The sequence below is a fragment of the Epargyreus clarus genome, unplaced genomic scaffold, assembly GCF_041222505.1.
Source record: "Epargyreus clarus isolate Ecla_fem2 unplaced genomic scaffold, WU_Ecla_fem_2.2 ptg000036l, whole genome shotgun sequence".
Taxonomy (NCBI): domain Eukaryota; kingdom Metazoa; phylum Arthropoda; class Insecta; order Lepidoptera; family Hesperiidae; genus Epargyreus; species Epargyreus clarus.
Genome location: NW_027332241.1, coordinates 5,819,234 through 5,842,681, shown reverse-complemented (window position 1 = coordinate 5,842,681; position 23,448 = coordinate 5,819,234). Strand labels below are relative to the sequence as shown.

Genomic DNA, 23,448 nt, shown 5'->3' with positions numbered 1-23,448 from the left:
ATATTTCAGATCGACTTATTTATTACTAATTGGTAATAACTTGTTGATGACATTTTCTTCTATGGTCGATCTATTGCTACTATGATTGAATATCTCTGTTTACATCACAATTTTTTACACCCAACCCATTTATCATTAAAGTTCATTATTTATTATCAATCTATCCAATGTTTTGCGTACCAACGATCGAAATTTCACTATTTTTTTATTAACTTAAAAAAATCTCACATTTTTTTTAAATTTCATCTTAGTAAGCATAAATTGAATTATTGATTACGAACATTAGTCAATATGAAAATTTAAAAACATTCTATCACGGTGGCGCCTCTAGCGGGTAAAAACGGCATATCATTGACTATAAAAAAACATAAAAATCGTAAATAAAGCACAACCTCACTTAACCTATCTATACAGTTAAAAAAATCGGAAAAAAATGTATTTACAAAAAAAATCTTACCACTATGACTGCACATCACTATCACCCACACATAGATCCTTTTTGACACTTAAATTTTGCACACACACACTGTCATCACTGGGACCCACAGGACCCTCAGACACAAACTCTTGTACCTCCGAATGTTTGAACTGTATATGTTTCTCGAGACTCGATTTTTGCACACACCGGTACGTACAATGTGGACACTTCACCGATTTCTGCCTCGGACGGTACGGTTTTTGCGTTTTGTCATCCATTTTCCGTTTTTCGTTCACATGCCGTAACTTGTGCTTCGTCAGATTCGTCTTTTGGACACATCTGTAGTTGCAAATATCGCAACTGAACGGTTTTTGGTCCGTATGCAGATACATATGTTTCACTAAGTTCGGTTTTTGCACTGTCCGGTAATCGCAGTACGGACAACCGAACGGCTTGTATCCTGTGTGAGTCCTTTCGTGTACAACTAAGTTGTTTTTCTGCGCGCACCTATAATCACAATACTGACATTTGAAGGGCTTCTCCTTCATGTGAACCAACACGTGTTTCGTCACGTTATTCTTCTGTCCGGATTTATAATCACAAAACGTACAAGCGTACGGTTTTTCACCGGAATGCGTGCGCTCGTGTATCTTCAAAATGGCCGGTGATTGACAGCTGTAAGCGCATTGCGAGCAGGAGAATTTCCCCGCCTTGTCCGCCAAAACTTCGTCCTTCTCACACACTTTCGTATGTTGCTTCATAGCTCGCTTCGACGAGAACACATCGTTGCATTTATAACACACATGCAACCCTCTCACATTCAGAACAGCTTCCTTAGTTTTACTATCATTCTTCTCTGCACTTTTCGAGAAATCACTCTGATAATCATAGTACATCTTATTCGGATCGAACGGCTTCATATTCTCTTTCGGTTCTTCATTTTTGGGATCGTTTTTCGGATCAGGTCTTACTTTTTCGTTTTGATATTCAAATTGCTTATTAACGACTAGATTTTGTGGATTTTCTCGTATATTCGATACGTAGTTTTGGACGTAGCTCTGTTTTGAGTACATATCTATTTGGTTTAAGGCTGGAACGGGTGTAATTTGGTTATTATAGACGCAATAAACATGATCTTGGTTTATATTTGGTTGTGGGTGATCTGGTTGGAGAGCTATGTGACCTGAAATACAAAAAAAAACATAATTAGAAACCTTAATTTTTTTTTTAAAATATGGAGTAGCAGACGACCATGCAGTCCACCTGATGATAAGTGGTCATTGTCGTCCATGGACATCGGTAATCAACCCTAGATAGGATTAGATATACCTACCTGAGGTCGGCCACAGATGCGCCGCAACCCCTGAGGACTAAGCTGGAACGCCTCGGAATAGTATGTCTCCCTTACCACACCCTTCAAACCAGAACACTGCAGCGTTTAACACTGCTGTTATGAGGCAGAAATTGCCACACCTATTTGTGGTGCCGCCGGAATCGAACCACAAAGGGTTCTACCACCTTTAAATAAACGCTTGCGACACTCACAGCCACACACACACTAGGATTCCGTGTGGGCACAATGGACACACACATAGACAAATACACGAACACCCAGACCCAGAAACAGAAATCTAAACTTTTGGATAACAAGGCTATTCCCGCCGCAGGTGGGCCTTTGATAAGTAATATTGGAAGATACTTCACCGCTTTGAAATTAAATGAAGCCCCAAAAGGATGATTATTATTTTTTAGTTTGAATTCTTGACAAAAAAAAACATTTTTAGAGAAAATTTATGTATAAATAACTAATAATACGTAATTTACGTAATAAATAAATAAATATTTCAAACATTTTGAGGGTGTTTTAGAAGGGAAACATAGCAACACTTTATTTATGCAACAATTTCAATTCTCAAAATTGGCTCACACACTTTCTTGTTAGGAGTGATCAATCTTTTTATTTAACTGATCTAAGAGGTGGGTATAAAACAAAATAATACAATAAAATACGAAAAGCGAATCAATAATAATTAAAAAATATATTAATTGTAAAATACAAACACAATTATTATTATAAGTACAATTTTAAATATGAATTGAATAGAAAAAATAATAAATATTCAATAACAATCTTATATAGATATAAAATTCTCGTGTCACAATGTTAGTGACCGTACTCCTCCGAAACGGCTTTACCGATTTTCACCAAATTGTATATGCATATTAAGTAGGTCTGAGAATCGGCTATCTATTTTTCATACCCCTAAGTGATAAGGGTTGTTCACCCTTAACATTTTTTTATTTATATGGCAACACAACGTTTGCCGGGTAAGCTAGTACATATATAATATACAGATTACTTAATTAGAAAGTACTTCGTAGTAACATACACTATTTTATTTTTTAATTATATTGAAATTGCAAACGATCAGTATATCTGATAGTAATTGGCTACTGTCGCCCGTGAACATCTATAATCAATCCCAGATAAGATTAAATTATTATCTGAGGTTGCCAACAGATGTGTTGCTACCCCTGAGAACTAAGTTTAAAGTCTCGAATAAGTATAATATCTCTCTTACCACACCCTTGTGTTCTGGTTTGAAGGGTGTGGTAAGGGAGACACACTTATCCGAGGCGTTCCAGCATAGTCCTCAGGGGTAGCGGCGCGTCTGTGGCCGACCTCAGGTAGGAATATCTAATCCTACCTGGGGTTAATTACAGATGTCCATGGGCGGCAGTAGCTTACCATCAGGTGGACTGCATGCTCGTCTGCTACTCCTATATTATAAAAACCCTTTTTGGTATCAGAGTCGACCTGATTGTCATTAACCCGACAAAGGGTACTACCACTTTCAACCCCTTAACGTCTATAATCAGAGTGGTTCAACCCCAAAGGGAACCGGTGAAGGAAAACATCGGGAGGAACCTGCATACATGGGAGATTTATAAAAAAAATCTCAAAGGTATGTGAAGTCTACCAATACGCACTTGGCCAGCGCGGTGGACTATGGCCTAATCCTTCTCATTATGAGAGGAGACCCGTGCCCAGCAGTGGGACAGTAATGAGTTGATGATGAACAAAGGATTCTACCATCTATAAAGGCATTTGACGTCTACCCCGCCGGGATTAAACCCGGAACCCGGCGCCATGACCGCTGTACAGGTCAACCTAATTTATTGCCACATTATATTAAACTATGAATCCGAATCAAGTTAGAAATGTCACGAGCAGGTTCGTAATATCAAGTTGTTTATTAAATACCAAATGCAGAATTTCATCCTTTCCCTGATTTTTTGGGGATCCGTGGTCGATAACAAACCCCCCCGAACCGAACTCAAAAGTTTTTATTTAACATGAAGTTATCTATACTAATATTATAAAGAGGAAACTTTGTTTGTTTGTTTGATTGTAATGAATAGACTCAAAAACTACTGGACCGATTTTAAAAATTCTTTCACCATTCGAAAGCTACATTATCCACGAGTAACATAGGCTATATTTTATATGTAATATATTTTATTTGAAGTTTGCCGGGTAAGCTAGTATTGTTATATATTTGCTTACGTCACAGATATTTTTGGCATTATAAGCCTGAAGGATTTTTTACACGGAGTTGTAGCGTTTTACTTATGTCATACATCGTCTATATTTTCGGCATTATAAGTCTGCCATTTAAAAAAAAAGGTTATGGCGGGTAGTGTCAAAATATCTATTATTTGCCTAACAAACATAGAAATTTGAAAATTTCAGCCTATTAAAATTGGCAAACTTAGATCTTATCTTAAAAACTTTCAATCTATCAAGGACGTAGTAAATATCGAAATTGAGCAATTTCTGACGCATAAATGATTATAATAAAAAATGATTATAATAAAGTGACGAAAAATTGTACATGATAATATTTTCGAAGAAATTCGGATTCACATCCTTAAAAAAAAAATGTCGATTATCAAAGGGGTAAAACTACAGAACCCATCAAAAGCCCCGCTCACCCTTGACACACACGTCTCGCCGATTACATATTGATTGAAGAACACGAAAAACCAGTAATCTGACTTTTTACTCAGGACATTATTTAATATGCAACTAATTATATTAATTGTGTTTTTAAAAACATATTTGTTTTAATATAGGGGAATGGGACAATTTAGAATAATTATTATTATGTAAAAGTAGTGATAGAATACGGTGATAGAACTCTCTGTGGTTCGTTTTCGGCGGCACCACCGCCACACCTATTTCTGTTAAAACAGCAGTGTAGCGCTGCTGTGTTCTGGTTTGAAGTGTGGTACGAGAGATATACTTTTCCGAGGCGTTCCAGCTTAGTCCTCAGGGGTAGCGGCGCATCTGTGGCTGACCTCGGGTAGGAATCTAATCTTATCTGGGGTTGATTACAGATGTTCATGGGCGGCAATAGCCACTTACCATCAGGTGGACTATATGCTCGTCTACTACTCCTTTATTATACAGGGTGAATTTTTAAAACGGGCCTTCAGGGCCAAATCCGAAACTATAAGGATTAGCGAAAAATGCTGAAAGGAGTTACGAGGCCGATTTTGATAAAAACTAAAACTGCATCATTACTTTTTTAAAATAACTTTTTCCCTAGCCGGGAATCGAACGAGTTCATTTTGAAAAAAAATGCACCCTCTATATTATTCCACTATCTGATAGTGTTGCTTATAAGGATCAAAATCTGGAAAGTAATGATAAATGACAAACTAAAGGAAAAGCCTCAATTTTAAGAAAATACATATTTTTTCGTATTAATTTGGCAGTTAAGTTCCCGCCATTCATCAATTTAAACATTTCGTGTATTAACATTTTTTTTGGTTCAATGTTTCTAATCATTCGAAATGGACGTTTTGTTTCCCAATAATTTATATTTTTATGTCCGACTTAGCTAAGGTTATTTTTAGGACCATTAAAATGGATTTACTTGCCATGGGCGGAGTTTCGTTTAATACAGTTGACAATTTGCGAGAATTACTTTTTAGACTCAAATCCGAGTGATTCCTAAAAAAAGAGATATAGAAAATCATATTTTACGTTGAAACGAAGTTGTAAACAACAAACAACAATAATTTACTATTTAATCAGTTATCTATTTTCATTTAAAAATAAATCCCAAAAACGGCGGTAACTTATTTGCCAAACTATTACTTTCTCATACTAAGCCGTATGTCATAGTCATAACATCGAATAATTAGTTGATTAACTAACAAATTCTTCAATGGTATGACTTATGTCTGTTTCTAAAGAACTATACATAAATCATTTGTTATGTATATTCCTTAAGGATTAGTATGCCAATGTATGGAAAAATACGTATTACCTTCAAAATTTTCCTTTTCCTTTAATTTGTCACATAACATTACTTCCCAGAATTTGATCCTTATAAGCGACACTATCAGATAGTGGAATAATATAGAGGTGTCATTTTTTTCAAAATGAACTCGTTCGATTCCCGGCAAAGGAAAAAAATATTTAAAAAAACTAATGATGCAGTTTTAGTTTTTATCGAAATCGGCCTCGTAACTCCTTTCAGCATTTTTCGCTAATCCTTATAGTTTTGGATTTGGCCCTGAAGGCCCGTTTTAAAAATTCACCCTGTATATTTAAAAAATCTCATCAAGCCAGAAGACAGCAGCGCTTAACACTGCTGTTATTAGACAGAAATAGGTGTGGTTCAAACAAAAGGTACTTACTACCTTCAAAATTAAGATATTTTGAAAATAAAAAGTATATTATGATGCAAGTAGGTTAAAAATAAGTCAAAATATAAACTTACCATTAATATCATTATTACTAGGAATCCCTTGATTCATATTATCGTAAAAATAGCCTTCATCATCTTGTTCGGCTTTGATATGAAACTGCATCAAATCATTTGTCTCTAGATGGCGTTGTACACTATGCGCGTTCGTCGCCATTCTATGCGCCAATATTTGGTCCAACCTTTGCGTCGAATGCTCCAACCTTTGCACCAAGTGTTGGTCCAACCTCGGATTCATTTGCTCGATCAAACTTTCGCTAACACATTGCACTGGTGTCGTTCGAGATTCTTCTTCGTCGATAATCATTTGTTGGTCCAAATTATGGCGATTCATATGCGCCAACGCCATTTCATTGCTTATGCTATGTGCAATATTGTTTTCTGTTCTAATAATTGTCTGTTGTAAGCCAACATCGTTTATTCTATTTAAATTAAGACTTTCGTTGGCCAAATTTCTGTTCAATTCCTGTTCATTTAAATTTTGCAACGTATTCGGTAATGCGCTTTGCAATTCCAAATCATTTGCTATAGTTCTAGCTAAATTAACATCTAGATTCCTAGCTAAGTTTTGATTGAAGTCTTCGTGCCGGAGATTTTGGGTCAAATCATTTGGCAAAGATTGGGCCAACTCCAACCCAACTTCGGGCCTTTGGAGATGTGACGTGTCAAAGTTTAGAGTTCTCGTTATATTTGACTTGTACATAAGTGTGGACATTTGGCGCGGGGATATTGGCAATTGGAGGTTGTGAACGATGGATGTGGCGTTGAGGGATGATTGCATCGCTTGGTGGAGTTGTTCCATCGTTATCGCTGTGTGTTGGTAATCGGCCATCTCGTATTTTTGTACCTGCAACAATAACAAGCTTTTATTTCAAAAATCTATTTATGCCATATTTATGGTTAAGGAACATGGCCTTTTGAACAAAGGGTCCGAAGCTCAAATCCCAGGCACCTCTGATTTTTCAAGTTATATGCATATTAGAAATTAATTATCACTTGCTTAAACGGTGAAGGAAAACATAGTGAGAAAACCTGCATAACTGAGAAATATTAAAAAAAAGTTTTCAAAGGTATGGGAAGTCTACCAATACACACGTGGCCAGTGCGGTGGACTATGGCCTAATCCTTCTCATTATGAGAGGAGACCTGTGCCCAGTGGCACAGTAATGGGTTGATGATGATGATTTAAAAGCACTGATAGCCTAGTGGTTAAGAAACTCGGCCTCTTGATCAAGGGATCCGAGGCTCTTTTTAAAAGATTTAAGTAATGGAGTTTCTTTCGCAGCTTCTTCTCCATAACGAAACACCTAGTGAAGTGGTGGTAGATGTAATGACAAAAACTGCTCTGGAAAGAATCTATTTTGATTAAAAAAAAATGTTTTTTTTTCATGACAATAGTTAAGGCGTAAAAATGTACTAAAGAACTCACATTCACATTTGTTATATTAGTTATAGCTAAGATAAAGGTGTTGAAACCCTCTAATATACATATACTAGCTGACCCGACAAACTTTGTACCGCCTCAGAATCTATTTATGAAATATATCACTTAGGGATATCAAAAATAGATAGTAGCCGATTCTCAGACCTACTGAATCTTTATATATATATTTCTTATGTGCGTGTGTATGTCACTGAACTCCTCCTAAACGACTGGACTGATTGTGATGAAATTTATTGTGTATATTCAAGGGGACTTGAGAATGGTTTAGATTCACAATTTAGTCTGTGGGAAAAGGTTTTTTTTTAATTAATTTTTTTAATATAATTTTATAATATTTTTTTTAAATTCGTAAGTAGTTATAGAATCGGAAACTATGCATTTGGTCAAGTGATGATCTTTAGCAAAGTTGTTGTCCAAGAGCCCACGAGGGGAGGTGGTAAGACCAATTTTCGACAGATGGCACCACTGTCATTCCAATGCATGTACAAATTTTCCGTTTTATTTATGTCATATTATTTAAAATGCGGGCGAAGCCGCGGGCACCACTAGTATATATATAAAATTTGGTGAAAATCGGTAAAGCCGTTTCGGAGGAGTACGGTAACTAACATTGTAACACGAGAATTTTATATATAAGATAATGTTAGACAATAATATCAACTTTTTAGTTTAATATACTTTTTCTATGCCAACATAATATAAATACTATTAATTCTATATAATAACAATATGTATTTAATTTCCTTATCATTGCTTGAGACCTGATTATGTTATCACACACTTTACCCTATGTTTGTTGCTATGCTTCATTATATATTAATTGATTATTAAAATATATTTATATAAATTTTATTTACCGTCCGTTTGTACAAAAACTATAGTATAACTAAGTAGTGGAACCCTTTCTGGTTTGACTCTGGTGGCACCACTACCTATATCTGTTATTATATATTTTTTTTTATTTTATAAAATTTTTAATGTATGTGTTTCTCTCCCTCTTCATTGTGGTACTTCATGTTCATTTTGCTTTTTAACTTATTGTGAAATTTAATAGTGGAAACTGTTTATTCTTCTGTTTGTGTCTCTGAACCATTTAACTATGTTATATAGCATGAATTGTTTTTTCCCAAATAAATAAATAAATAAATTTGCTGTCCTGGCAAACTTTGTACTACCTCAAAATCTATTTATCAAATATATTTCATATGAAATATAGTCTGTTACTCGTGGATAATGTAGCTTTCGAATGGTGGAAGAATTTTTAAAATCGGTCCAGTAGTTTTTGAGCCTATTCATTACAACCAAACAAACAAAGTTTTCCTCTTTATAATATTAGTATAGATAATTATATTTATAGTTTTAATTTGTATGCTACGTAAAAATATAATGATGCTCCTATTACTATAATTTTATAAATTGCAAAAACAAAATTAAAATGACTGAATTGCAATTTCACATATAAATAGATATAATTTAGATGTACTAATAATACTATGATAATATTTTAAATTAAAATCTACATTCAAATTACTGTCCTTGGGATGAGTTCCTACCCTTCTACTACTTATTTTACAACTAAACATATTTTGGTCCTTCTTATAAAGTTGGTAACCCTACTTATAGGGTCAACAAAACACTTAAAAACTAAAAAAATAACCAAACGAAAAAATTGAATATTAAATTAATTTAAGCATTTTGAAGCTTATACCATATATTTAAAACCAAAACAGGTTGATAAAAGATTTTCTTATATTCGTTATTTTGATAGAAATCAGGCTTAAAACGAAAACGATTTTTTTATGTTTTTTAATAGTACAGATTTTGAAATTGTTGACTTACCGCATCCATGTACACTTTATAATTCTCCTCATCTATAATATTACTGTCTTCTCTCTTAACGAAATCCATTTCTATTGTATATTTGATGTTACAAAAACGAAGTTAAATTTTCAAGTTTTTAACGTTCGAAAAATAACCTCACTTACTTACTAAAACTATAACTTAGAGCGTATGTTAAAATCATGGGAAAGGAACTGAATTTATTCTAATGATACCAATACATGATTCGCGATTGAAAGGTCAAGTTTATACAAAAAAGAAATAAAACAAAAAGAACATTTTTTTTGTTCGCTTGACGTTAGCGAACGAAAGAAAGGAAGCTGGTCATAAACAAACATGTTCTGATTCTACAGTTGTGATAAAGATTATAGTAATGCATACAGCCTTAAACTAAAGTATTCTTGTTTTATTATTACTGAATTGAAATACAATATTATTGTATTAAAATAATTGTTATTATAATAAAATTGTTATTACAGATGAAATCAATACTTTTCAAATGAAACAATTGAAATTTTTATACACATCTATTTTTATTCTATCTCATTCTTACAAGAGAATTATAAAAGAGACAGCAGATATTTTGCCGGCCCAATATGTAGGGTAAGTGTTACATAATCAAATAATTTCAAAGGGAAACGGAAATTGATCATTTGCAATTTTTATTTGACCTTGAATCGAGTCAAAGTGACAGCTTCATGTTTTTGTTAGCGGCCAGAAACTTCGCAAAAATCTGTTCTACTTCTTATCATTCGCAATTCAGATTACTAGAAACATCTAAACTTATATTATTGTGTGATAAACGGTAAGTGTAACATCATTAATTTCATCTAGTAAATAAGTTTCAATGCAGACAAATTATCTATTATCTATATAACATATATAACCTGTAATACTGCGGTGATTCTTGGCAAGATTTTGCATTCTTTTACGGTACAATCCAATGATTATAAATTGTTATAAGCTGCAGTATAATGTTGATCAGACAATCAGTTACACAATTAATGTATTACTAGAATATTAACAACTGAAATTATAGTAATACTGTCTACAAAACATCTTATATATGGTTGAAAATACTGGGTAGCGACACCATAGGTTGATTTAAAACTCGGAGAGGCCTGCTAGAAGATTCGATAGGATCTAGGACTTATAAAAATAGAGTTTACAAAAAAATCAAATATTTGGGGCCGTATTAATAAACTGATCTCAAGTTTGTGTCGTTTAAATAACAAAATTTAGCGTTTGTCCACCGCCGCCGTCACCGGACCGTCGTCGAGAACGAGATTATTTCGCGGTGTAAGAGTAAACGTATCTACAAAAAATAATTTTGATGTGAAACATCTATAGCCGCAAGTAAAACCGATTTCTGGCGTGGCGACGCATGCAGTAGCGTCGCCACGCTATACGATGGTATATATATACAGTCTATATGCAGTAGTGTGTACGGTGTGGCGACGCGTCGCCATGCGCAAAAATCGTAATATTTTATTTTATCATTATGACATATTTAGTTCCTATTACAATATGTTCTTTTCTGCATATTACTTTTACAAAATAATGTCGATGTTTCACATCTGCCAGGCGTCCCGTGACGGCTCACATTGTTTTTTTTTTCACAAAACGGTTCACAATGTAGTCCTTTATGAAATGGCAAAACGACGTAACGCTATATTCAATATTTCACAAGTTACAAAAACAGAAATAACATAAGACCCACTTTCGACTGAACCAGAATAAGTACTCACAGTATTCTGAGTACCGTTAAATTAGTTTTAATTATCATGTTAACTGTTAGACCTTTAAGAATTTATTTGCAAAAAAACGTTTTTAATCATAGATTATTGTATGTCCACAGTATCATCACAATATCATAACTGTATATAATCTCTATTAATCAGCTGGCAAAGTTTGAAATGGCGAACTGTCACACTATTTTTGCTCTCCTGTAAAATTGACAAAATGTAGATACGTTCATCCGACTCTTACACCGCGATTTCGAGTCGACTATAATATGAAGTGACGGACGTGCGGTGGACACTGCTATCGGCTATAGTACATGTATGTACTGCTACATCGGCGCAGTCATCTCGTTCTTGGAGGCGGTCCGGTGATGGCAGCGGTGGACAAACACTGTCAACCATTAAACGCTGTTGGAATATAGCAAAAACCCAAGCCTCTCATAATATATAATATTCAAGTAGGTTGTATATGATAAAGCTGGCAGCTGAAAAACATATATTTTACTTCTTCTGGTTTGTCATTCTGTCAATGATTCGATATAATGAAAAGTGTATTTTTGGAGTGAATTTTATTTTATTATATTTTATAGTTTATTTTCTCGTTCTCCTGTGGCCATTTCCCAACAAACGCGCTCTCACTTGTGATCTGTCATTGCATTCGTTAATTAATAAATGAAACACACGTCTCAAGAGGCTACTTGAGATTAGGGATGGCGAATCTTTCCGAAAAAGGATCGACTCTTGAATCGATCCGAATTGAAGTGCAATAAATCGATTCACAAAAAATCGAGGCCCAAAATGGGCGCAAAGAATCGATTCTCTGAAGGTCGATCTTCGATCTTTTTAGCAAAGAATCGATTCTTTAAAGATCGATCTTCGATCTTTTCAGCTAAAAAGGGCGAAGATTGCAAAAAAATAAGGTCATCGGGACCAAACAAGCATTGAAACACGTATCTCGCTGAGAAAAAAATGTCTATAACGCATTCCACCTTCAAAAAGATCGACTTTCGATATTTTAGGATGAAACATCGATTCACTGAACCGATCAATTACTGGAGATCGATTAAAATAATCGATTTTTTTGGGCCCAAAAGATCGATTCTTCGATTGATCGATCTCAGATCAGTCGATCGCCATCCCTACTTGAGATGCGATGCGTCAGAGTGCAGTCGCACAAAATAAAATGTATTTTGTTGTAGTCGGTCCTTGATTTGAAACGAAGTTTACGTATCGCCACGACATGGATTTTGTAGAAATTTTAAACGAAATTGATCATTACGATTGTTTTGATTATTATGATAATATTTATAATCTCTATAGTTCAGACTCAGATCAAAATCAACTTGAAATGCCTTTAAATGAATTCCATAGAAGGTAGGTATCGATTAGGTTTAGGTTTAAGAATCTTTATTTCTCATATGACTTTTACATTCCTTAGAATGAGAAACTTAAAAATTATTATAATTATTATATGTGTCCGGTATGCCTATATGTGTTATGTGTGTGAGTGTGTGTTTGTTTGTTTGTGTGTGTGTGTGTGTGCGCGCGCATTTGTGGGTGTTTGTGTGAGTATGTGTATTCAACGTTGTTATTATATTTAATAAGGTCATAGATTAGTGAAGATACTTCGCCGCCTTGAAATTGAATGAAGTCACAAACGGCTTATTAGTAAGTTTTTTTTTTAATTCTTGACAAATAAAAATATTTTTAGAGAAAATTTACGAATAAATAACGAGTACTGCGTAATTTACATAATAAATAAATAATTATTTCAAATATTTTAGGGACATTTTAGCACGGAGACGTGGCAAAACTTTTTTACGCAACTATTTCAATTCTCAAAACTGGGTTTCTTGTTAGGAGTGAGTAATCTTTACTAATCTATAATTAAGATATAGATTCCGTCAAGAATCAGTGCTTTATATTATTGCATTAATTGAAAATTATCTTATTATGGTAGTAACACGTTACGGTAGGCTCTAGAAGTATAGAAAAGAAATAGCAAACATTTTTTTTTAAATTAAATGTGTACTAAGTTATAGTCCGCGCCAAACCGCTAGTCCGCTCTGAATATAGAAATGAATCGCGTTGCCATAGCAGATTGTATGACTACACCTGCTCGCAACAACTTCAGAGCGGAATAGCAGTTTGGTGTGGATTATAAGGGCTGCTGTATTCTTGTTTGAAGGGTGGTAGGGAGACATACTTGTCTGAGGTATTCCAGCTAAGTCCTCAGGGGTAGCGTCTGTGGCCGACCTTAGGTAGGTATCTAATCCTATCTGGGGTTGATGACAGATGTCCATGGGTGGCAGTACCCACTTACCATCAGGTGGACTGCATGCTCGTCTGCTACCCCTATATTATAAAATAAATGCTTTATTTTTCAACTAAGGTTCTTTTTAACCAGTTCCAACGAAAATTGGTGATATGTTCAGTATCAGTTCACGAGAGTGATATGATTGTATTATGTTCCCCAGGTCGCTAGTAACATCAGCAACTATGTTCAAGTCGGCTCTGGTGATCCTGGCGCAGGGCGCTGAGGAAATGGAGACTGTCATCACCGTTGATATGTTACGAAGGGGTGGAGTAAGTATTCATATAATAATACTGTGCCTGTTTTTGGCCTAATCACAAGAAAGTAACAGGAAAAAAGTGTTTTATGTGACTAAAAAATGAAATTCTTGTAAGATTTGATAAATTTTTGTTTTTTTTTTTGTAATGTTCATCGGGAAAAAATACAACGAATATACACATTAATAAAAAACAAACAAGAGAATAAAACCTTGTCAGTCTTTGTTTATCTGTAAATAAATCTCGAGTGACATTGGAGACTTACCTCAGTCTCCTCAGTAGACTACAAATAAGTTGTTTACCCTGAGGACTAACCAGGACACAGCAGCATTGCACTCTTACTCTTTGAAGGTGGTAGAACCCTTTGTGGTTCGACTCCGGCGGCACCACTGCCACACCTATTTCTACCTAATAACAGCAGTGTTAGGCGCTGCTGTGATCTGGTTTGAAGGGTGTGGTAAGGGAGGCATACTATTCCGAGGCGTTCCAGCTTAGTCCTCAGGGGTAGCGGCGCAACTGTGACCGACCTCAGGTAGGAATATCTTATCTTATTTGGGCTTGATTACAGATGTCCATGGGCGGCAGTAGCCACTTACCATCAGGTGGACTGCATGCTCGTCTACTACTCTTACATTATAAAAACAAAAAACTTACAAGGAAGAACTAGGTGAGCTGCTAGTTTACCAAAGTGTCATTTTTCATGTTATAATTTTATCTCTTAATATTTTCAGGTGACAGTAATTCTAGCAGGGTTGGACGGTAACACGCCAGTGTTATGCTCGAGACAAGTCACTCTCGTCCCCGACAAGTCACTGGCCGATGCCTTAGCGGAGACATCTCAGTATGATGCTGTAAGTATATTTATTATAAGACGAAGTAACAAACATTATGCCATCCACTTGATGAGCATATACTAGAAATAATAAAAGATAAATGACGACCCGCGTGGCGGAGCGGTCACCATGCCGGTCTGACACGCGAAGGGTCCCGGGTTCGATCCCCGACCAGACAGATATCTAAATGATGAATTTAGATTACTGTTTCTGGGTCTGGGTGTTTGTGTATTTGTCTATGTGTGTGTTCATGGCACCCACGACACAGGGAATCCTAGTGTGGGGCTGTGAGTGTAGAAAGCGTTTATTATTATATTATTATTATAATGGGTGTCCATGGTCATCTAATCAACCCCAGATTATTTTAAAGGTAACTCAGGTTGATCACAGATGCTACCCCCGAGAACTAAGTTGAAACGCCTCGGAAAAGTATGTATCCCTTACCAGACCCTTCAAAAGAGCACAGCAGCTTAACATTATTGTTAATAGGCAGAAAATCATGTTAAGTTAAGATTAATCCGCCACAAACTACATACATACTGCATGGTTTAAAATATATACCATGATACATATTTGTAGCGGATTGTTGCGAAGTAGTTTTAATCTTAACTTAATAGCATGGATCCGCAAAGTAACGCCTGATACAATTAACTATCTAGAAAATGATGTAGAACGAATTTAGGGTTCCGACCATAGACGGGTTTGTGGCCGGGTTGGCGCGTCGTATGTACGCACGCGCCGACAACGGTCCACATGCCCATCTCAGAGGCTTCGCGCCCCTCCACGCTCGACCCCCCGACGGTCGCCCGCTCCCTCGTGAACTCGAGGGGCAGGTGTCCTCCGACCATCTGGAGGACTGAAAATCTGCACACGCAGCCTAGCACAGGTCACGTTAGGACCGATTGCTGCACCGCTGCCACACGGCAGCTCACAACACCGGTGGGCAGTGTACCCACTGAGGAGATTGCCCGGGTAAGGAGGGATCCCTCGAGGCCCGTATTCCCTGCGCCATGCGGCGAAGTCACGCCGCGGCATAGGACGACCATCTTGCTTGAACGAATTTAGAACGCTTAATTTTAGTATCACTCTTGGAGGTCACTCAAATATTTGGTTTCTATTCTGAACGTGGTAGAACCTTTTGTGATTCGACTCCGGTGGCACCACCGCCACGCCTATTTCTACCTTATAACAGCAGTGTTAGGCGCTGCTGTGTTCCGGTTTGAAGGGTGTGGTAAGGGAGACAGACTTTTCCGAGGCGTTCCAGCTTAGTCCTCGAGGGTAGCGGCGCATCTGTGGCCGACCTCAGGTAGGAATAACTAATCCTATCTGGGGTTGATTACAGATAACCATGGGCGGCAGTAGCCACTTACCATCAGGTGGACTGCAGGCTAGTCTGCTACTCCTATATTATAAAAAAAAAAAAAAATGATTTGGGGTCTCCAGGGGATGGTAGTTACGTCTGCATTTATTTACTTACAAGCTGAGTTTCTTACCGGATCTTATCAGTTGCGGTAGTAGCATAAGAAAAAATATTGTAACTGACAAATTGTAATTGCCTCGATCGGCCTATACAAAATAAATATTTCAGACTTTGGGGTCGTTCAAGTATTACGTAAGCAGATTTATTACAATTATTTACCCCCCCATCCCCCTTGTCAGCAAAAGTAAGAAAAGCTCTTACCCCCTCCCCCATGCTTACGTAAACATTTTTCAATTAATGTATTGTTTCTTTTATATTATAATTATATATAATTATAATTTTAAAAATGCGTAAACGTATGCATGGTTTGCGGGAATCCCCGAATATACGTTTCGCTTTCAAGTAAAGACAATGTGAGGGTTGCCATTCGTGTAAATAAGTAACAAACTACCGATGACGTAATCATCATCTAGACTCCCCTACCCCCCATGTCATCCAAAATAAGCAAGGCAAAGACCCCCCGCCCCCCTAAAAGCGCTTACGTAATACTTGAACGACCCCTTTTGCAAAATTTAGCAAGTTCCAATTTCAATGTTTAACCCTGAGGGCTAAGTTTGAATGCCTCAGATAAATGTCCCTTTACCATACCCTGCAAAGCTGAACACAATTTGGTTGGTTTCAGGTGATCCTGCCAGGAGGTCTGGAGGGTTCCGAGCGCCTCTCCAAGTCCAGTGTAGTCGGAAACCTCTTAAAGGAACATGAGAAGAGTGGGAAAATCGTTGCTGCTATTTGTGCAGGTATATCTATTTCTAAAGCATTACATTTTGGTTTAGGAAGATCTCCCTCCAGGCTATAGTCTGATTCATAATTAGGTGTCCAAAATGTAAACAAAGGTGTTGACCTATCAAGAAAAAACGTTAGAAATGGTAGTTTCTTATTTTTGTCGATATTAAAGTAATACAACAATAATAAAATAATAATCTAAATAAATTAAGATTAATTCACATTTTCTAATATTTATATCACCTCAATTTCGTCCCATACAGTAATAATAATAAAAAACAAAGTTTATGGTAGAACATTAAAATGTGATAATGGTAACACAATCGGAATCCAAGACATTTCTTGTGCTGTCATTTAAGTTTCGTAACTGATATTATTCATTTTCGTGATTTTGATTAAACTCGAATATTTTCTCGTTTACATAAGGGGCCGTTCAAGTATTACGTAACGCAATTTTTGAGGATTTTTGACCCCCCCTCCCCCCCTTGTAACGCACCGTAACGTTTTTCTATACCACCCCCCCCCCCTCCTCTCTAAACGTTACGTAACACTCAAGTGTCAATTTTTACCCTAAACTCGCTAAAAAGTTATGTTATAGTTTTTATCCTTGGGCGTGTTCAGCCGAACTAGGTCTCCTGAGTATTCTAAGTTAGTTTAAGTATAGTCAAAGCATATATACTACTATACTGTACTATACTTAGTCTAACTCAGAATACTCAGGACTTAGTTCGGCTGAACCCACTCATTCAAGGGATTCCCCGTAAAATGTAAATGAAAAGGGTTGCCAATTTAGGAGTTTTAATTCTCTATTTTTTTATTAAAAAATGTTACGTAACGTGTATTAAGACAGACCCCCTCCCGCCCCTGTAACGCATCGTAACGTTTTACAAGACCCCCCCTCCCCCCCAAATTGCGTTACGTAATACTTGAACGCCCCCTAACGCGTTTGTTAAATTGTGTATATTTGTTAAATTTTCGTTTTTTGTTGAGTTTGTTACAGTTTTCGTTTCTTGTTAATTTTGACAGTGACATTTCTTTGTTTACATTTTGGACACCTAATTATGAATCAGACTATAGGTGATCATGCCCGGAGAGCGGGAAGCCGTCCATGAAGTACCGGAGAGGAGCTGCATCAGGATCAGGAAGCGTTGACTTGATGCGCTGCGATGAACCTGATGGGCACTTGAACTGATATTTGTGTTACGAAGGATGTTGGTATTTGTAAAGTGTAAGGTTGTTGTCCGTGCCAAACTTCTAGTCCGCTCTGAGGTTGTTGCGCGCAGGTTTAGTTAGCATATACTCCGTAACGTAAGGGCAGAGCGGACAGCGGAGGATGCCGGGGGTCACTCGCTATCCCGTCCCGCTAATATCTACAATTTCCTGTTGCGAAGCGACTCGTTTCTATACTCAGAACGGACTAGAAGTTTGGCGCGGATTCTACCTACCAAATATTTGTAGAGTACATGCTTGTAGTTGTGTTCGACCGCAATGAGTCTCACTACACCTGCGCGCAACAACTTCAGAGCGGACTTTATCATCCTAAGCATTAAGAATTTTTTGTTACTTTTTTTTTTATATAATATAGGAGTAGCAAACGAGCATGCAGTCCACCTGATGGTAAGTGGCTACTGCCGCCCATGGACATCTGTAATCAACTCCAGATAGGATTAGATATTCCTACCTGAGGTCGGCCACAGATGCGCCGCTACCCCCGAGGACTAAGCTGGAACGCCTCGGAAAAGTCTGTCTCCCTTACCACACCCTTCAAACCGGAACACAGCAGCGCCTAACACTACTGTTATTAGGTAGAAATAGGTGTGGCGGTGGTGCCGCCGAAGTCGACCCACAAAGTGTTCTACCACCATCAGCTTAGTTTGTTTAACAGTTTGTTTAACTTGTTGTTAAACAAACTTTTTTTATTACAGCCCCAACAGCGTTCGTGGCTCACGGTGTTGCACAAGGCAAGAAGGTGACATCATACCCGACCACTAAGGAGAAGATCACCGGAGAATACCAGTACATCGAGGGTGAAAAGGTGGTGGTTGATGGCAACATCGTCACCAGCAGGGTGAGTGGCAACTGAACATGTTAATAGGTTAATAGGAGTAACAGACAACTCCGGTTGCGTTCCTTTGGAGATCCCAGTCCTCTACGCAGCGCTGAGGACGGCCACCGGGGGGGTTTTAGTGCGGTAAGAATCCCACATAACCCCGTGTCGCTCCCACGGCACCGGGTACCTTTTGAAGGTTTCCCTCTCGAGAAGAAAAAAAAGGAGTAACAGACAAGCATGTAGATGGTAAGTAAATATGGCTGCCCATGGACTGATGTATATTTTATAATATAGCAACACACACACACACACACACACACACACACACACACACACACACACACACACACACACACACGCACACACTTAGTTAGTAAGTGAAGAAAACTTGTAATTTTAAATAATCATATTTGTATTATGCTATGGAAGAGCGGGGCTTCCTGTCACAGGTATAAATATACTTAAAAGGAGGCCCCAACAATGGATTACTTATGTAACTGTATTGATACAAATAAAATATTTTCATTTTCATTTTTTCATAGCTGATAAGCATGCAGTTCATCTAAATATACAGGGTGAATTTTTAAAACGGGCCTTCAGGGCCAAATCCGAAACTATAAAGATTAGCGGAAAATGTTGAAAGGAGTTACGAGGCCGATTTTGATAAAAACTAAAAATGCATCATTAGTTTTTTAAAATACCTCTTTCCTTAGCCGGGAATCGAACGAGTTCATTTTGCAAAAAAATACACCCTCTATATTATTCCACTCTCGGATAGTGTTGCTTATAAGGATCAAATTCTGGGAAGCAATGATAAATGACAAACAAAAGTAAAAGCCTCAATTTTAAGAAAATACATATTTTTTCATATTAATTTGGCAGTTAAGTTTCCGCCTGCCATTCATATAAACATTTCGCGTATTAACATTTTTTTTGGCCTAATGTTTCAAATCATTCGAAAGCGGACGTTTTGTTCTTCAAGAATTTATATTTTTATGTTCGATTTAGTGAAGGTTATTTTTAGGACCATTATAATAGATTTTCAACTTGCTATGCGCGGAGTTTCGTTTAATACAGACGTAAAGTTGACAATTAGCTGAATGACTTTTTCGAGTCAAATCAAAGTGATTACTAAATAAAGAGATATAGAAAATCATTTTTAACGTTGAACCGAAGTTGTAAACAACAAATAATAAAAAAATACTAATTAATGAGTTATCTATTTTTATTCAAAAATTAATCCTAAAAATGGCGGGAACTTAGTTGCCAACCTATTACTTTCTCACACTAAGTCGTATGTCATGTTTATAATATCGAAGAATTAGTTGATTAACCAAAAAATTCTTAAATGTTATGACTTATTTATAGTTCTAAAGAATTATACATAAGTCATATGTTATGTATAATCCTTAAGGATTAGTATGCCAATGTATGAAAAAATATGTATTTTCTTCAAAATTTTCTTATTCCATTAATTTGTCACATAACATTACTTCCCAGAATTTGATCCTTATAAGCGACACTATCAGATAGTGGAATAATATAGAGGGTGTATTTTTTTTCAAAATGAACTCGTTCGATTCCCGGCTAAGGAAAAAGGTATTTTAAAAAAGTAATGATGCAGTTTTGGTTTTTATGAAAATCGGCCTCGTAACTCCTTTCAGCATTTTTCGCTAATCCTTATAGTTTCGGATTTGGCCCTGAAGGCCCGTTTGAAAAATTCACCCTGTATATAACTCAAAGGTGACTGACTGACATAGTGATCTATCAACGCACAGCCCAAACCACTGGACGGATCGGGCTGAAACTTGGCATGCAGGTAGATGTTATGACGTAGGCATCCGCTAAGAAAGGATTTTGATCAATTCTACTCCCAAGGGGATAAAATAGGAGATGCAAATATTACTTCGTAACGCGAGCGAAGCCGCGGACAAAAGCTCGTGCACCATAAAACTCTACCAACTTGCATCTACCCTACAATTCTTGTATTGATTAGTTACGCTACTGTAAACAGGCAATCCAAGAATCGTTTGAAGTTGTATTGATATATGTTTTATTATTATTTCAGGGTCCAGGAACAGCATATTGGTTCGGTCTCACTCTAATTGAGATGCTGACAGGCAAGGAAAAGGCGGCTCAGGTTGAAAAAGGAATGATTATCACCGGATACTAAAGATCTAAGACTATTAGAGGAGATGAAGGCAGATTTAATTGATTATAAGAATGTATATGTTTGTTGTTCGCGCCAGACAGCTAGTCCGCTCTGAAGTTGTTGCGAGCAGGTGTAGTCATACAATTTGCTATGGCGACCCGATTCATTTCTATATTTAGAGAGGACTAGCAGTTTTACGCGGACTATACCAGTGGCGGCCCTAACAAAAATCTTAGGTGGTGTTACATCTCATGGTAGCGCTTCCTAGGTCCTGAAGACGTTTTTTTTTTGTTTGTTTTTTACCCGAAGGTCTATAGAGTTACGTCACTATTTTTTTTTTATAATATAAGGGTAGCAGACGAGCATGCAGTCCACCTGATGGTAAGTGGCTACTGCCGCCCATGGACATCTGTAATCAACCCCAGATAGGATTAGATATTCCTACCTGAGCTCGGCCACAGATGCGCCGCTACCCCTGAGGACTAAGCTGGAACGCCTCGGAAAAGTCTGTCTCCCTTACCACACACTTCAAACCGGAACACAGCAGCGCCTATCACTGCTGTTATTAGGTAGAAATAGGTGTGGCGGTGGTGCCGCCGGAGTCGAACCACAAAGGGTTCTACCACCTTCTATAGTTACGTCACTAAATGTATGTTGCAGCAAAGTAGTTTAAGTAGCCATTCAATAAACAGCCTAGCCTCTTTATTAAACGGTGACGCTCGGGTATCTACGGCGCCTGATGCAGTCACACCGCTCTAGGGCCGCCCCTGTATGTTAGTAATAAAGAATCTAAACCCATACATATAAGCTTATCAAGGTGTAAAAATTTGATATTTTTTTTAGTAGTAAGGGACATACTTTTCGGAGGCATTCAAGTTTAGTCCTCAGGGGTAGTGCATCTGTGGCCGACCTCAAATAGGAATCTAATCCTATCTGGGGTTGATCACAGATGTCCATGGGCGGCAGTAGTTTTTCCGTCGGGTGGAATGCATGCTCGTCTGCTATTCCTATATTATAAAAAGCAATAATTGTCAATTTTGAACTTTAGTGTGCAAGAATTGGTTAAAATTAATTATTTTTTACAATTGGGTGAATATTAAGCTATATGAAGTGTTGTTAATTATTATATTAAGCAGTAAAATTACTGAAGGACTTATTTTTTGTTTGTTAATTGCTCGCTTGAAGTGATACGTAATCGAATAAATAATTTAAAATTACTTTTGTTTTTTTTTACTTTAACCATAGATTAGTAAAGATTACTCACTCCTAACAAGAAAATGTACCCAGTTTTGAGAATTGAAATAGTTGCGTAAAAAAGTTTTGCCACGTCCCCGTGCTAAAATGTCCCTAAAATATTTGAAATGATTATTTATTTTTTATATAAATTACGCATGTAGTTATTTATTCGTAAATTTTCTCTAAAAATGTTTTTATTTGTCAAGAATTCAAAAAAAATAACTTACTAAAAGCCGTTTGTGGCTTCATTCAATTTCAAGGTCGCGAAGTATCTTCACTAATCTATGACTTTAACACATACTATTTTTAATATAAAATTAAATTTAATTATGTTTTAAATAATTATATATATAATTAATTATATTTTTATTATAAAATTGGAACTTGGTCAGACAGAAGACTATAAGAGTAGAAATCTTTAATCAATGCTAGATAGGATTCGAGTTCTACTTGACCGACCACAGATTTCACTTAAAATATCTCCTTTACGATACCATAAAAACCTATTACTCAGAACTAAGTGTGACAATGGTGCAAGCGCAATCTAACAAATTTTACTTCCTATTATAGCAACTTCAAACTACGTCAAGAGATGGCGCAACACATATTCTGAATCACGCTATCGAAGTTTTCTCAACATTTTGTATATATACAAGCTCCGAACTAAGACTGTCGGAGCACAGCCGCTGTCCGGACATGAATACATACGGGTGATAGAACCCTTTGTGGTTCGACTCCGGCGGCACCACCGCCACACCTATTTATGTCTCATAATAGCAGTGTTAAGCGCTGCTGTTTTCTGGTTTGAAGGGTGTGGTAAGGGAGACATACTTTTCCAAGGTGTTCTAGGTTAGGCCTCAGAAGTAGCGGCGTATCTGTGGTCGACCTCTGGTAAGAATATCTAATCCTATCTGGCGTTAATTACAGATGTCAATAGCCACTTACCATCAGGTGGACTGCATGCTCGTCTGCTACTCCTATATTATAACAAAAACATCACCTAGCCCAGTAGATCTCCCTTTGCCAAACTATAATTATCGTAACAGTAATAAAACAATTTTGTTTATAGAGTATTTTATTTTCATTCCTTCTCATAATTTTAATACATGCACAATTTTAATACAAAAAAATACACGAGTATAAAAAAATAAATGCATAAAATAAAGAGAGTACATTTTCC

General features: G+C 36.7%; 2 protein-coding genes across 2 annotated transcripts; one reads left to right on the top strand and one right to left on the bottom strand.

Moving 5' to 3' along the window:
* Positions 1-235: 235 nt before the first annotated feature.
* Positions 236-9,799, bottom strand: LOC140756871 (uncharacterized). Its single transcript, XM_073092404.1, has 3 exons — positions 9,482-9,799; positions 6,214-7,045; positions 236-1,601 (listed from the first exon to the last, which is right to left on the bottom strand). The coding sequence occupies exons 1-3, from the start codon at positions 9,548-9,550 to the stop codon at positions 460-462; spliced, it is 2,043 nt and encodes a 680-aa protein (XP_072948505.1). The 5' UTR covers positions 9,551-9,799; the 3' UTR covers positions 236-459.
* Positions 9,800-10,127: 328 nt separating this feature from the next.
* BmDJ-1beta (DJ-1 beta) lies at positions 10,128-22,182 on the top strand. The gene is made up of 6 exons (XM_073092389.1): positions 10,128-10,286; positions 13,701-13,809; positions 14,526-14,645; positions 16,730-16,844; positions 18,756-18,898; positions 20,949-22,182. Exons 1-6 carry the CDS (start codon positions 10,180-10,182, stop codon positions 21,051-21,053), a joined length of 699 nt encoding a protein of 232 aa, XP_072948490.1. The 5' UTR covers positions 10,128-10,179; the 3' UTR covers positions 21,054-22,182.
* Positions 22,183-23,448: the final 1,266 nt, after the last annotated feature.

What these genes read in the sequence shown, in the direction of transcription:
- BmDJ-1beta (XM_073092389.1), top strand. Translation starts at nt 10,180, where the DNA reads ATGTTTTTGTTAGCGGCCAGAAACTTCGCAAAAATCTGTTCTACTTCT. An exon ending in ATATTATTGTGTGATAAACG is followed by an intron (nt 10,287 to 13,700) that starts GTAAGTGTAACA and finishes TATGTTCCCCAG; the next exon opens with GTCGCTAGTAACATCAGCAA. An exon ending in CGTTGCTGCTATTTGTGCAG is followed by an intron (nt 16,845 to 18,755) that starts GTATATCTATTT and finishes TTTTTATTACAG; the next exon opens with CCCCAACAGCGTTCGTGGCT.
- LOC140756871 (XM_073092404.1), bottom strand. Translation starts at nt 9,550, where the DNA reads ATGGATTTCGTTAAGAGAGAAGACAGTAATATTATAGATGAGGAGAAT. An exon ending in ATAAAGTGTACATGGATGCG is followed by an intron (nt 7,046 to 9,481) that starts GTAAGTCAACAA and finishes TTATTGTTGCAG; the next exon opens with GTACAAAAATACGAGATGGC. An exon ending in TAGTAATAATGATATTAATG is followed by an intron (nt 1,602 to 6,213) that starts GTAAGTTTATAT and finishes TTTGTATTTCAG; the next exon opens with GTCACATAGCTCTCCAACCA.